Source organism: Neodiprion lecontei, chromosome 4 (assembly GCF_021901455.1).
Source record: "Neodiprion lecontei isolate iyNeoLeco1 chromosome 4, iyNeoLeco1.1, whole genome shotgun sequence".
NCBI classification, from domain to species: Eukaryota; Metazoa; Arthropoda; class Insecta; order Hymenoptera; family Diprionidae; genus Neodiprion; species Neodiprion lecontei.
Window position 1 is genome coordinate 22,699,932 of NC_060263.1, and position 15,240 is coordinate 22,715,171.

Below are 15,240 nucleotides of genomic sequence, written 5' to 3' on the forward strand. Positions count from 1 at the left end.
AATGTAGGCTGAATGATGTCGAATGCGATCTGCTGGATTTCCGATACGGCATTCATACGGTTGGGGTACGCGATTCGTTCTCAGAGATTTCTGTGCAAGAGCACACGTTATATTTTTTACACCATGCGACTTCGCATCGCATCTTAAAAACCAAAATACTCGCCTACTAAAAAAAGAAAATATTTTTTTTTAACAGAACTACTCCTAATATCTATCGAACTCTTGCGCTCGCAAACCACAACACTATTAGCCTGCATTAACTGAGTGCGAGAAGAAGGAAGTTTCGCATCATTAAATGCATGTGCCAGTCGTTATTTCGGTGACGAGGCGCTAACAACTAATTGCGTTAACCGCGACACCGCGAAGAAAACAAAATAAGGAAAACAAGTGATATTACTCGAAAGCACTAATCGCGGACAAGTATTTTTTCTTCGCTCGGTATTGTTAAAGAGCACTGATTTCCCCGCAGGTCGCAATCGTTCTTTCTTTGTGCACTCACTTGTGAAGTGTCGACGTATGGAATTGAATTATAGCTAGACTTACCGATACAAGTTGAAAGTTCTCCAACGCACCATTGTAAATCACTATTTCATTTGCTGGGACATATTTCAACGGTCTTCGGTAGCAACGCTTCAGCCGCAACACCAAACAAATTTATTTTTGTTATGTTTTTGTGTAGGTATAGCAATTGCGGAAAATAGTTTTGAGTTTAAAAATCCTGGCTGAAATGAATTGTAAGATAATGCATCGAGATGATCATAGTTTCTGAATTCGTACACGAATTAAAATGCATAGATCAACGCATTTTATTATCAACAATTTACATCAAAAGATAACATGTTCAAAAGTAACTGTATATAGTTTGTGTATTATTACTTGTCACTTCAATAAAAATTATCCACCTATCTACATGATACATAGTAACATACATAACTGGAAGCCCTAGCTACTAGGTTGACATGGACGACGTGTTCGGGTCAGTGAGAGGAATCGATGCCCTTTTTGTAAAAGAGCTATCTGCTCCAGGTTGCGGCTGCTGCCAAGGATAACATGAGGACGCCAATCTCTAATAAAGAGTTCGGACGGGATCCACTTGATTCTGTAAAACGAACATTTCACTCGCATTTATGTATGATCTAAGATATTCATGTATTTTTATTGTGATTGCTACACAGGGTAGGAGTATTACAATAATAATGTCAACAGGGTGGCCACTGGTCCGGGAATCGTGGAAAACCTGTAAATTTCATGGAATTCTGAATTTCTGGAATAGTCAGGGAAATGTCAGGGACTTTTGCGGAAAATCAGGGAATCGTTTACTATATTGTTTTTTCATAGAAATACGTTCCGCAATTTTTCCAACCCTTAGACGAATTAGAAGGAATACAAATTTTTTTCACTATCGTGGGGAAGGTTCTCTTCAAACTTTGAATATTCCCAAACATTACCTTACAAACGATTGTGCGTATCGGCTAGATGGGACAGTGTAATTTACACAACTTATCCGAATTGGTTAGGGAAAATTAAAAGACTTTGATCTGGAAAACCTGGAGAAGTCAGGGAATTTCGTGATGGAGATTTAGTGTCCACTCTGGTTAGGTGAAACGAAAGCATTCTTATGTCGCTTGTCAAACTTATTTTTATATAATATTTATCAAAAATATGGTAAACTGAAATAAATATTTGTTTCTTTCGTACTGTGCGGTTATCACACAATTGCAAATGCACGGATACCTCTGTTCAGAAAAATCTCTTCATAATAAGATTATCGTACCCTTATCAAGTTTGGTTATCACCTGCAACGATACCAGGCATCATTGAAAGGCCACCACTAAACGTGTGTATTACATATGTAATTGATAAGCGTACACTTTGTTAATATGAAGCTCGGCTGGAATGGAATTAGTACCAAGTAATTCGACCAGGTGAAGAAATATTCTGTGGCGGCCATTCGCCCTCACACTCGCACTGGTAACAATTTCATGTGGCAACTATACGGCAGCTACACGGTCGAACCCCTTTTAGGTTTGTGGCTACCATGTGAGCGACTGATAATTTCATCTTGGCAAGTACTCGGTAACGACTGCAAACATATGTGGCATCTAGGTAGTAGCAGGTTGTGGAAGCTTCATTGATTATTATAGTTTGTCTTGGGTCTGACATAGTGACTAACAAGGAAGGTATCCCAAGTAGATCTCTCCGATTTCATTTCTTTTCTAATATGTTATGGTAGACTAAAAACTAAGCGACTCGTATTTTTTTTAATACGCCATTAAACACTTTGAGAGATTGAAACCAACCTCCAAAGTAAGGCGTGTCGAGGGGCGATTTGACAATTTCAACCACAGGAACATGACATTTTTCAACCAATCCAACTGCAAAAGTCTTCTCGTAACGAGAAATGGAAAATACAATTTTATCAATTTAAAAATAAAAAAAAAAAACTGCCAAATCGCTCCTTGACATGCCTTACTTAGGAGGATGGTTTCACCCTCTTAAGGTGTTTAATAGCAGATGAGAATAAAAAAGAATTACGTGTCGGTTAGTTTTTAGTCACATAGTTGTCACATGAAATTGTTGTCCAGGACGTGATTGATATACTCAACAAAATAAAAATATCTAGCATAGTGAAAAAAGAATAATGGCCAAAGTGAGACACGCAAATGGTCTTGAAACTGATTCAATCACCACTTTACTTTCAGCAATTCACGCGGAATAATGTAGTACCGATAAATAGCCCATCTTTGTGCGATAAAAAATTTCAAGTCTTCAGTATTTTGCCGTCACTGATACCGTATTGTATTCTGCGATTTGGTAGCGTGGATAAAGAGTGGCAAAACTGGAAACTGTGACTTCACGAATACGCTTCTATATGTTCGTGCCGAAGCGAGGCTAATGCTTCGTTATTTAGTAGGAACGTCACATTCCACTATCACAGTCACGTGACTCGGTATCGACTTGTAAATTTTGAAACTAATGTTTTCATTTTTCACATCTGTGCATCTTCACGTGTCAGTGACAGCTGAATTTTGCGGACTTGTGATACAAAAAAAATCTAGCATTAATTAAAAACGTGCGCATTAATTTTTCTGCGCACCCGAGTGCTCTATGGAATAATTGATGGATTATTCACATATCAACCTAAAACTAATCTGTGATATCACGGACACGTTCTTCTCTTACGAATTATTATTCTTCACCAAGAGCCAAAAATGCTGGACCGTCAACGAGACCGATACCATGCTCGATACTCCGCAAGTGCTGTTAATTTTTGCGAGTAGTGAACGACAGACACAATTTGCACTTTAGAATCGGTATCAGTAACGTCGCATAAACTTAAGCAGCTTTCTCAATTTCCTCTTACGCGGAAACGTAAAAAGATGGGGTCTCAGAAGAAAACCTGGGCGCTTTTGTGAAAGTAGAAAAATTATAGGTGTACCTAAGCGAAGGGCGGAGGAAGGAGAAACGATTCGCAAAGTATACGGGACTTACGGCGTAAGTGTGGCGAAGCGTTGCCGGTGATTGATGCAATGAGCGGTGTGTCTTCAGCGACAACTAACTCAGCGGAAGCCGTATAAACAGTCGGTATTGCTGCAAAACATCGAAGCACGAGTTTTCCTTCCTTGAAAAGTTCCGCGGTCGTCTTGAGTTCCAGAGTAGATTGTGTGGCTTTGATGTCACCTTGGCCCAAGAACCGTGGCCACGTTTTGAACGCAAGATTTGTTCGATTCAACTGCAACATTCGTAAATAGCCGTCAATATAATGATAAGTCGAAGATCTTCGTGTACGGAAATGATTTTCAACGGTGGCGTTGTAAAATCAGATCGAATACTTTGTACGTGAAATCTCAATTTTTTCATAATAACAATAATGAAGAAATATTTTTGTGGGATTGCTGAACAGGTGTAAATGAAGTTTTGTTTTAGAATACGATGGTTTATTACTACGTGGGTGATTAGACAACTCGTACTGAGATATACGTTATATTATATGCGACTTGACGTTGCATTTTTAATATGTGGTCAAAAGCCATCTTCCGTCTGCTCGTTAATTTGATGAGACTTCGAAAAATTGTGGCTGGTATTATATAATTTTTTACTATCTCTGCCCGTAGACATATTCGCGTATAAACATTCGATCGTCTTGAATATCTCTTAATCGATTAGAGTTAGGAAAATTTTGAATTAGTACTTTTTTTATATAGCGTAAGATTTCCTATAACAATCTATATTTTGATAGCTTATGAGTCAAGCCGTTGAAGAGAAAAAAACAATAACAAAAATTATCCGATTTTCTTTACGTGTATTTAAATGGAAAATGAATAGAATAAAATAGCCACCTCTAAATATCAATATTAAAAGCTTACATTTGGCTGAGATATTCTATTTGAGATAGTCTAACGAAATTTTGACACGCGTTAGAAATTTTTTTTTTCTTTTTGGCACACTCTATTACGTACACATGTGGACATTAATTCAGAGCCGGCTTTTTTTTCGGTCGAGTTGGTTACGTTGGTAACGCTGATTAAGCCAGTAGCGTCCGGCCGACAGTGGCACTGTAGGCTGAATCTGCATTACCAACGTAATTGATTCGGTCGAAAAACTAGTCGTCTCTGAATTAATGCCCACATGCATACGATACCTCGCATATGCCCAGAATTTGGCCATTTCACAAAATATCTTATAACGTGTACCATAATTTTGATGGTTAGAAATGGTATTTGGATTTTTTTAGGATTTTTTCTTATTTACAAGAATCAACTTATTGCATATCGCTGCGGGCTACGATCTACGATAGCAAAAACATTTTCATGTGTTCGGATAGCGTTGAAAGTTCACGTTTCACGGAAAGTGAGGATTGAAAATAAGTTGTTGAAAGCTTCCGTTCTAATATAATATAACTTCGTTGATATATTCAGTTTTTTCTCGTTCAAAGAGAAACCATGATAAATATTTTACAACTTGTCTTTCAAGTAAACACGTGTTTAAGAACAAAAAATTATGAATAACCCTTACTGATTAACTTGCTCTCCTTTCCTCGTACGATTTGTACCGCGAAAATACTATGATTTCACAACCCTGATTCCATGATACGATCAAAAGGTGTCGGTAACACTTTTACGCGGTCTTTTCATCGCGACGAGAAGCCTACGGCCTATACAACGAAAGTTTGATCACATAGTTCTCCGCCGTTACGATTATCTGCGACATTCGAGAATTCTATTTAGAATTTGATTTCAGAGAGCTTTTGAAGTAAGCTCTATTTCAACGCGATCCGTAAACGGACAGCTGGGATATGTAATTTGTTGTATTTCTGATTTAGTCGAATTGGTCAGTTTACTCGACCATTTTCATCTTTTATATATAGACCACAAATATATTACATTCGCTGAAAGTTGTATGATTAGAAAGATAACATAGAGAGGCACCGTTCTATGCAGAAGTTACACCGATCTATATAGATCAGTGAGAAGTTACATGCAAACAGCAATAAGAGCACACTTCGATCTAGCTATATCTAATCTATGTCATAGGAAATTTGTACGACTATAAAACTGACATAGAGAGTCGTTAGACCCATGTGGAAGATGATTGGAGATGAAAATTAGGGTTATACCGGCGTAGCTATAATCTCGGGCTAGTGCGGTATATGACTCAATTTCGTAAACAATTTATGAGCTGCGTGACATGAGATGTGAACGACCGGATCGGGAAAAGTTTATAAATATAGGAAACGATGATCTGCAACTAATTAATATCGTTTACATGTTATTATTCATATCTTCGATGAATAATCATTCTTGTTCAAAGACTTATGATGCCTGTAATTTTAAGGCGATGAAAGCAAAGTTACTGGAATGATTGTGATGATCGAACGTGCGTGTGAAAAATAAGTCCAACCGCGTCGCAAATATTTTCAGCATGACGTAAGCAAATGTGTGCAACGCAGAGCAGCATGCCCCGTGGAATGTATTTCCATTGTTAATCATTAAGTATCGTGCAACGGGACAGTGATGGGAGGTAAGATGAACGAGTAGTAGAACATGAATCACCAAATCAAGAATGATTTGATCGAAAACTACACCGACACACGTAATAGAATAAAAACTATAGGTAAAAGTAAAACCCTTCAGGTAATAAATTTGTGGTGGAAAAAAAATTTCGAACCGTTTGCCTCCCACATTATACATATATATGTGTACATATTCAGTCTCAGTGATGCTTTTACGATATATTTTTTGTTACAATTTAGTTGCGCTACTTCTGAACCGGATCGCACGTCCCATATATCCCAGCAACGATACGACAGATGGCATAAAAAAATGTTCGGAACAGGGATATCCTAGTACACCCGTAGCTTGTGACAATAAATAACTGTTAGGAAATATTGATTGATCGCCACGTTAACAGGTCCAATAAATTCAAGCGCAGAGCCAAAGAGGGGGTATCGTAGAATTGATATGTCTTACCAGCTTAGACGCTGAAAACTTAAATCATCGAGTATGGTCACGTAGGATACTTACAGGATCTCCGTTGAGCGCCCACGTAATGGTGGGGGCGGGATTCGAAGCGCCTGACGTGCAATTCGCCCGAAGAGTTTCACCCGCCGGTAAACGTTGTTTCTCTGGCTCAATCCACGGATCCGCTTCCGGGACATCTATTGATTATATAATTCAGTAGATGCATTAAAGAGATGAGGTTGATTTTGGCGCGACGCCAAGCCACCGAAAAACTACGGACTGCGATCGAGAGGCAGAGATTGGGTACCGAAAAACACGATGGAAAGAAAGGTGGAGGGAGGGAGTGTTTGCTTACCTACAACCTTCATCTGCGCTTCTTCTATCAGGGTGTGAAATGACGGGGCATCGGCCGAAATCTCGCATTTGTAGGTTCCAGTCAGGTTTCTAGACACGTTCACCAATGTCACGTCCTTCATGTTTGAGTGTTGTCTCTGCGAAGTTTCAAAGTAAGAATATAGCCTCTCTGCCTTCGGCTTGTGCAAGTTCCTACTTCAAATCATCTTTGCAAGTTAACAATTCTACGTGTTCAATATCTGTTTTATCACCGCCACACCTTATCGCACATTTTATGCAATGGTTTTTTTTTCGATTTCTAAAATATGACGCTTTCAAATACATCCCACTGTGTACAAGGTTATCCAATCGATTACTTCAGACGTGGTAAAGTTTATTGATTGAAATTGACTTCTTTTTGTTTCGGCACCTCTCGTTTAGAAATACAATTGGTCTAGGTTATTAAGCTACTTCAAAAGAACACATTAAACGAAATGGCTGATTGAAAAAACAATGCTGAAGGATTAACAACTGCAACGATACCATTCCAACAGGTTTTTATTCCAATAGAAATATTTCATCTTACATCTACTTTCGTGATAAATAATTCCTAAGTTTATATCACAGACACGAATATATAGTTACACCCACAGAATTTGGGATTAGGAAAAATTGTTTTGTGAAAATAGTAATCACTAAAAATGAATTTTCCTGAAAATAACAGCGGTCGAACGTAACCTTGAGAACACCTTGGGAATTGGAAATTGAATTCTCTACACCGGATTTCTGTTCTGGAGTGTTTGTCACTGAAAGCCACGAAGAAAGCACGGAGGCTGTAAGCTCCAGAATCAATGAAAGCCATATTGCATCCATATAAAGAAATACCTCTGAAGAAAATCTCGTACTACTGCACAGTGATATTTCAACAAAAAATTTTCTATCCGCTTTTCGTACTGAACTTCCATCTGCTTCACTTCCTTTGATCTGCATTACCAGCGCAAAGCTAGCTTGCTGTTTAGCCCCCTAGCTCACGTCTACCTGCGTTCAGACCGTAGCGTGATTTGGCAGGTAGGGTGGCTGGATCACGTGGATCCTAATCTTACCCTTTCGTACCCGTATACGCGACACGGGCGAATACCTCAAAGGTTGGGAAAGATAAAAGAAAAAATGGTTCGCAAAATTGAAAAAGATTCGAAAGCGAAAAATTATATTTAGGTACATAAATCGAATCGTAAAATGTGCCATGTACGAGATCAAGCAGGTAACTTTTGATTTCAGGTTATACGAAACACGTATATACTTTCATTATTAGCGACTCATAAGCGGAATTTAAGACACATTCAAACACGCCAGACACAAATTTTTTTAAGAGATACCACTCCAATCACGCGAAAGCTGGAACAAAATTAGTTGTGTATACCCACTGAAGAATATTTTGTGTATGTGAGGTACCAAGGACGTAACATCGTTTCGCTTAGAATCATATCTGCATTCTTCAGACTGTAAGTGTACAGCATCAATAAACTTAGAAACATAGAAGAAGCATCGCGCTAAGACGACTTCAGCCAACAGAGAGAGATTATACTTGATTAAAGCAGGTACGGTTTATTATGCCACAGTGAATAATAAGCTAAAGGACGGCGTACGTAATACAAAATAACATTTATCCATAAATTAAGTAAATAATGAACTGCTAGCTACACATCCCAGTAATTTAAAATTCACACGTCAGTGTAAGTACCAAACCCGTTTTCAGAGTTTCAGGAACCGTCAGGCATAGACAGTAGAAAGCTAAGGCAACACTGAAGAATAATACTAGGCAATAATAGAATTTCGATGACGCGGTATAGAGGAGCTTAAGACATAATTGACCCTCTTAGAAAATATGCCTCCTAGATTCTGAAAATGTACATGAGATATTTTACTAATTTCTAACCTACAAAACAGTTTCCTATCATTGATATTTACTGGACCATAAGTATTTATTTTTCCGAAAATTCGGGACATATTGGACTAGATGAAAAAATGTCGTATGTATGTTTAATTTTTCTTCTTGTCCTAGAGCCTTGCTAGGCTTTCAACACTAAGTTAAGCTGGGATTCGCAGGTTATTCGGAAAAATCTATTTTATTTCAGAGATTAAAACAGGTCTAATTGGAAATCCGTTATAGCAGCCGCAAGATTACGATAACAGATATCTTGCCATCGCGTTTCATATTATAGAATATTTGATTATCTATAAAATAAAACCAAGAACAGCTTCCTGACTTGTACAGTTTTCGAGATATTTCGATCAGAGTGTTAAAAAAATTCAAACTGGATGAAGCACGTTTTAGAATTTTGCTACCGAGTTCCGATTTCACGAGGCTTCGTTTAAGGCTAAAAACTAACTTCTAGGAGGGGTACGTAAGAAAAAAAAAGTTCAAAAAGACCACTCTACTGTACGTAAAGATTTGATTCAACTAAAATACGGCGTCCATAGAGCCTCGCCTTCAACACTTCTAGAGAGGATGACTTAAGAATTGAGTTAGGTCAACTTTTTCATGTGTACGAAGTCTAAAGAACAAACGAATGGCGATATTACGTTGTTCTGTGATCCTGAATATCACACGATACGGCATTTCTAGATAGCACTAGCCTGAACGAACGACATAATTTGGGGTCAAGGTCTAGGAAGAGTTCACGCAGGTAGGAAGAAGAGGGAGCAGGTAGGATTGGGTTAAAGAAAGTGCACAAGTAGAACAGACGCTGATCCGGTATCAAGAATCAGTTAAGTTTAATGAATTCAGTTCATTTAGCTACTCAAGATAAGTCAAGCTACCATAGATGATGGCTTTGGTCTTGGTAACTTACAATTTAAGGCTGTTATAGTACGGTTCAACCCGAGACAGCATCGACGTCACTACTTATTCTAGCGATAGCAGCGTTGATATCACTGGGCGAGCATGTAAGTGAACTTGTAGATCATCTGAAAAAATTATATGACTGGTACGTTTGATCACGCATCTGATGTCACTGATCAGAAGTAGAACAAGTGAAGGACAAAGGACCGTAAGGTACGCTTAAGACGTTATCCAGAAAGGGGAGAATGATTCCCATAGAGGTCTTGTACCGCCTGTGACTTTTCAGATGAGTATTTATGAAACGACATAGGTAGCTGACTCGATAACCATTAACGTGATAGCTTAGCGGCCAAAGTTGCTGATTTACGCTATCAAACGCTTCACTGAGGTTAAATATAAATATAAATAGCACGAGTGTTGTATTGCACTTATTATCGATAGCTTCCTCACATTATCGGCAGACTGCTCTTCGATATCGTCATTAGTATCCGTCAAAGAAATCGAGACATTTTGATTTAAATTGCTGCTTAAGGCTACTAAGTTGTAACGTTGGAAGTCACGGAGCTTTTCATGTGGCTCACTTGGGTCAAGGCGGGAAATTTGTACTGAAATTCAAGTAGGTCATGTCCCGCGATGAATGGGCCAAGAAACTTTGCAAGTGATTGACGATTAGCTATTCTTTCGCTTTCGCGGTAACGTTGCGTAATTATGCATACATTGTCAGTCCTTCGGTGCTAAAGTATACTGCCTCCCATTTAATTTTTATTGCAAGCATTGTTTTAGTTTTCTATATTTCACGACTTTTTTTTTGAATTACCCTAATTTACTCGCTTTTTTCACTTTGATGCTTGAAATATTTCAATACTTTTTTATTGTCTGGTGATCGTTTGTTCTTCTTCTCCTGTTACCTGTCATTTTCATATCCTGCTTCACGTTCTTCTGGTCTGCTTCTGTTGACTTATATGTAAATGTGAGCACATTATACTTTACTCTTTCTTCTACGCTCATGAAGCATGGATTGTGTTTAGAGTATTTTTAAACCCTGTATCTTTCTTCCAATTTAAAATGGCTTGGACGGATCCATTTTGGACTTTTCGTATTCTGTCCCATACCGGTGTCATGTCGTTCGGTCTGATCATTAGTGATCCGCATATAATTCATCACTCGCGTCTGTTGCAGCATTACTGGCTTTGGGTGAATGGCAGACAGCCATTATTATTCCTGAAAACTTCCTACTGTTTATTTTCACGGCCTTCATCCAGAAGTTCCTTACTGGTTTTTTTTTTTGTTTGCTAAGACTTTTAAGTCGATTTCCTGCCTAAGGGTGAGATCCTCTTATTATGGAATTGTCAATTTTGCTGTTCTGATCCTGCATTATCTCGGTTTTCCTGGTTTCGGCAAGTATCAGAACTGCTGGCCTTTCCACTGAAACTATTCGAACCGTTCTCTTTCCTCTACGTTTCTAGTGACATTTTTTACGTTAAAATAGAATAGCGATTTTCCTTCATTGGTCCTTATCACTTAACCAATTGCTTGTTTTACTTTGAGTGGAAAATAGTTGAAGAGTGGGTAATCCTTACAATTCGCTTGGTATTTAACGTCTAACTATTGAAACGAGATCCAGCTTCTCCGTACGGCGTGCCATATTTTTCCTCCGTATCGTGGCAGCTTTTCGTATTATGGCTTCCAGAACACTTTTTTCCTTCCCAGAGCTTCTTCGTTATTTTTATTTTTCCATTCTTTTTTTTTTTTTATTTTTTCTCGGGTATCACCAGCATGTAGTGATTCTTCAGTTCTTTTTCGCAAGCTAAATTTAGTTCGCTACGTCCTATAGTATCTTTGCAGTTGATAACTATTTTCCCATTTGTTATATTGAATACTTGATTTACTTCAAAGACTTTCCTTCTGATGTCGACATCGCTCTTTATCACCTAATTTCGTATCCTTGCTTTCTTGTTGCTTTCTTGGTTTAAAAAGTTGCAAAAAATGTAACTTGTCTATACTTCATTTATTGCCTGTTCTTCTTAATTTTTCCCGATCAGTGTATACACAACTGTCTTTAAGGCTTTCGCCATTTGCATGTGTATGAAGTTCTTCACTAATTTGTTCAACTCCTTTAAATCATTTCTTATTTGCTTTACTCGTTTCAGATCTTACGTTCAACTTTATTTATTCCTTTCCTCACTGCATCACGCACAAGCTTTTCGAAATGTTCTCTTTCCGTTCCATTTCTAACAAGCTTTATTATCGTTTCCGCTGTCCTTTCCAACTTACTTCTTGTACTATTTCCCTCACCCTCATTAATGCTTGAAATTCTCCTTCTCTCTCCTTTCTCGTCAGTGCTTTCGATGTTGGAATCGTCAGATTCTCCACTGGGATTTCTTCCCCTGGAATCTTCTATTCCTTTTCCTTTTTGAACAATGTCAAGCGTGTCGAATAACCCATGGTACTTTACAAGCTCATTGCTCGCGGCATACACTCTATGAAATGTGCGGTATTCTGGATAGAAAGTAGAATTTTAGACATAACCTACAACTGACTATTTCATTATGTAAGTCGTCATTGCATTTTCTGCATTTATATTTTCGTATCTGAAACTGCGCGTTACTGATTCTGCGTTTACAATCTCTATGCTCGGACCCAACTGTCGGAAAGGAATACCCTCGTCTCATTTCTTCGTCGTTGGCATGAAACTTTTTCTTTCTGTAGAGTTACGCTTCCAATTAATTTTCACCACTAGTTTCTATAATTTAACGATTAACTCACGGTGTAATAATAATCGCGTACACAGAGAGAGGGTGGAGGGAGAGGTAGAGAAATGAGTATTTTTTCAGAATGTCCTACCAGTGTAACGCTAAGGACAACAGGAGCAGATCACAAAAAAAAAGAGAAAACAACATAAAATGCATAAATCAGCATAAATGTATGCAGTAGCGACATTAGGGTAGAGCGCAGTCGGGCGGGGCCCAAGGCACCAAATCTGTGGGGGTGTTGTTGCCCGGAGCTTCCCCTTCCGTTTTGCACTCCTAACAATATCGCGCTCTCTGGGAGATTTATAGATTGTTATCCGTTCACATTTGTCAAGCAATAAGTTGCTAATTGATATTCGTGCCCTTAAATGAACGCCACGATCATTTTGGCGAGGGTGCCAGTGGTACTGGACCAACTGACGGTGTGTATGTGTGTGTATCTCAACTTAAGTATAGGTCAAAACTCGCAAAATAATACTTAACATAGATTCTACATTTGTTGAAAACCAAAATACAGTTTACATACATCAACCTGCATATCACGAACGGAGAATATTGCTTGCGGAGGAGCTTCTTGGGGTACAAATCGATAAAACTCTTCGTCCCCAAGATACCATCTTATAGAGTACAGATCTGCGGCCTCCAAATCGTAGTCACAGGTGAGGAGTGCTGAATCTCGGGACCGAACCATGGCCGGTACAGTGATACGCACGTCTCGGAGTCCCATTGCCCCTGGAACCAAATAATACAAGAACAGTTGAAACGTGTGTCGTGAGTTATTTGACTAGCGTTAAATCTCATGTATCTTCATCGTACTGACAAATGAGAACACGAGAAAACTCCGGTCAAATTGATATCGTTTCGTTCGTTCATTTTCACAGTCAAACACTGATTGTTCGGACAATGTTGAAAGTCGGCAAAGAATCAAGCATATATGGTCGTACATGTGCATGTGATTTACCGGGCCCAAACTTCGTATTATCGCTATAGGTAGCGCTATTGGGGTCTAAAATTTCGTGCTATGCCGACCGGTGACGCTGTCAAGCGTGTACGTATAGAAAATTACACATACATCGATAGAGTGCGTCATAATTGTTGCGGGAAGCGAATACCTAGAAGGATTCTATAGGGGACCGAAATTTTTTTTTTTTTGTCAATTAAACAATTCTTCCTGAAATAGATCAGAATTAACGGAAGTACGGAATGTTCAGTATGCCTTAATGTCTGCTCATTATATAGTGACGGTGGCTTAAGGGATAATACCACTTTAAAAACAAAAGGAAAGCCTTTTGCGACAATTTTTTTTTTTCGGATGGATGAAAGGTATAAAAATGATAATATTTAAGAAAGTTATTAGGCACATATTTAAGTAGAATACAAAAATTATTGTCAACCCAATATTGCAAAATGGTGACATTGGAGTCAGTCTCGTAACTCATGTTGAATTTACTACAGTCTTTCACAAAGGTTCTGCACTATTTTCGCACGCGTTTTGTTTGGAAATCAGTGACATTGAATTTCTGCTTCTGCAAATCACATACTACTGTCAAGTAGATGTCTGGCAATTTACAATAAAACCGTGATTGAAACTTAGACCTTAGCTTCCACATGTCTCTGAAATCTGATATTCAACAGTTGTGATGATAGGTTAGAAACAAAATTAAATTAGAATTTTTAGTATCTACTCTGTACTGTAGATGAGTCGATTTTCCAAGTTCATATTTCCCCACTCAAATAGAAATGATTTGAGTGTTCAACTAGGGTAAATATTTGGTGAATGGATATCAATCATTTGACGATACAATGGAAATTTATTTAAAAAAAGTGTTCATTGACGGATCTAGTCTAAATTGTCCATTTTCATGCTAGGATATTTTGGAAGTAATATCAATATTAGAAGAAAAAAAAAAAACAAAAACATACCTAGCGAAAAATCGTTTCTTTCAATTTTGAGGCGCGGTATCGTATTTCTCATTTTTTTGTTTAGGGCTAACAGAAAACTACGAGCCAAGGGTGTGATATGTTTGTGATGTTTATTTTGACACGGTCACAAACTCTGAAAAGTGAGCTGCTTCTTGTTAAGAGAGCAAAGGCTGCAAATTCATCGTAAAACTGTCCAGGAATTCGTTAACGACATTTCGTGCCGCCGTGGTCGTTTTCCGAAGAGTTGTACGGTAATAAATTTTGTTAGTCGCCAATTACACCACGGTATCGGTGTTTTGTGCGTTATGCGAAGATTTATTTTGCTAATATCTTATACCGTCTGAAATTGGTTCAGGCATCAAGTTCTCAAGATTCTCCGTTATTCCACGTGAGATGTTTGCTGGCAACGAACTAGCGTTTCCTCTCAAACTGATTGAACACCGTTTAATTATTATTCAAGTCGAACAAAAGATTTACTTTACGTGTAAGAATGAGCGAAATCTGGCGCGCTGACAATGAGTCGAATCAACGAGCCCCTTACATGAATTCTTTTTTTCAATTGATAGCTGAAACGAAATAATTCAATCTTTAGCTGCTTTTTTATACTTCGAACCTCGTTTAAAAAAAAAAAAACGCTGGTGCTTACGTGCAACGAGTTAAATTCCAACATTTTTTTCGCGATTTGTAAAAGTAACGACGTAGCCTCGAATTGAACCTGGCATCTAAGGACGCTTTGCCGGAGACTTACTCGACCAGGGAATGCTCAACTGATTACAATTCTTATATATTATGTTGTGAAGCGAAGGTGCGTATTTAGAGTGTATTCGAGTTCGCGTACCCCCGAAAGAGGGAGTGCCGATAAGAGGGGGGGGGGGGGGGGGGGGGGCCTACGACGTACCTTTGACGGGCGACGCTCATCAGTCGGACAATA

The 15,240-nt window shown here is 38.4% G+C and overlaps 1 protein-coding gene across 2 annotated transcripts in view; it reads right to left on the reverse strand.

The window, feature by feature from the left end:
• Positions 1-782: 782 nt before the first annotated feature.
• LOC107218372 (basal cell adhesion molecule) overlaps positions 783-15,240 on the reverse strand; it is a 32,436-nt gene continuing 17,978 nt past the window's right edge. For both annotated transcript variants that reach the window (XM_015656220.2, XM_046737423.1), the window contains exons 2-6: positions 12,913-13,118; positions 6,817-6,952; positions 6,525-6,658; positions 3,493-3,733; positions 783-1,099 (exon numbers count right to left, since the gene is read on the reverse strand). In XM_015656220.2, coding sequence (XP_015511706.1) covers positions 1,014-1,099; positions 3,493-3,733; positions 6,525-6,658; positions 6,817-6,952; positions 12,913-13,118 — 803 coding nt within the window. In that variant the 3' untranslated portion in view covers positions 783-1,013. The remainder of the gene's footprint in view (positions 1,100-3,492; positions 3,734-6,524; positions 6,659-6,816; positions 6,953-12,912; positions 13,119-15,240) is intronic.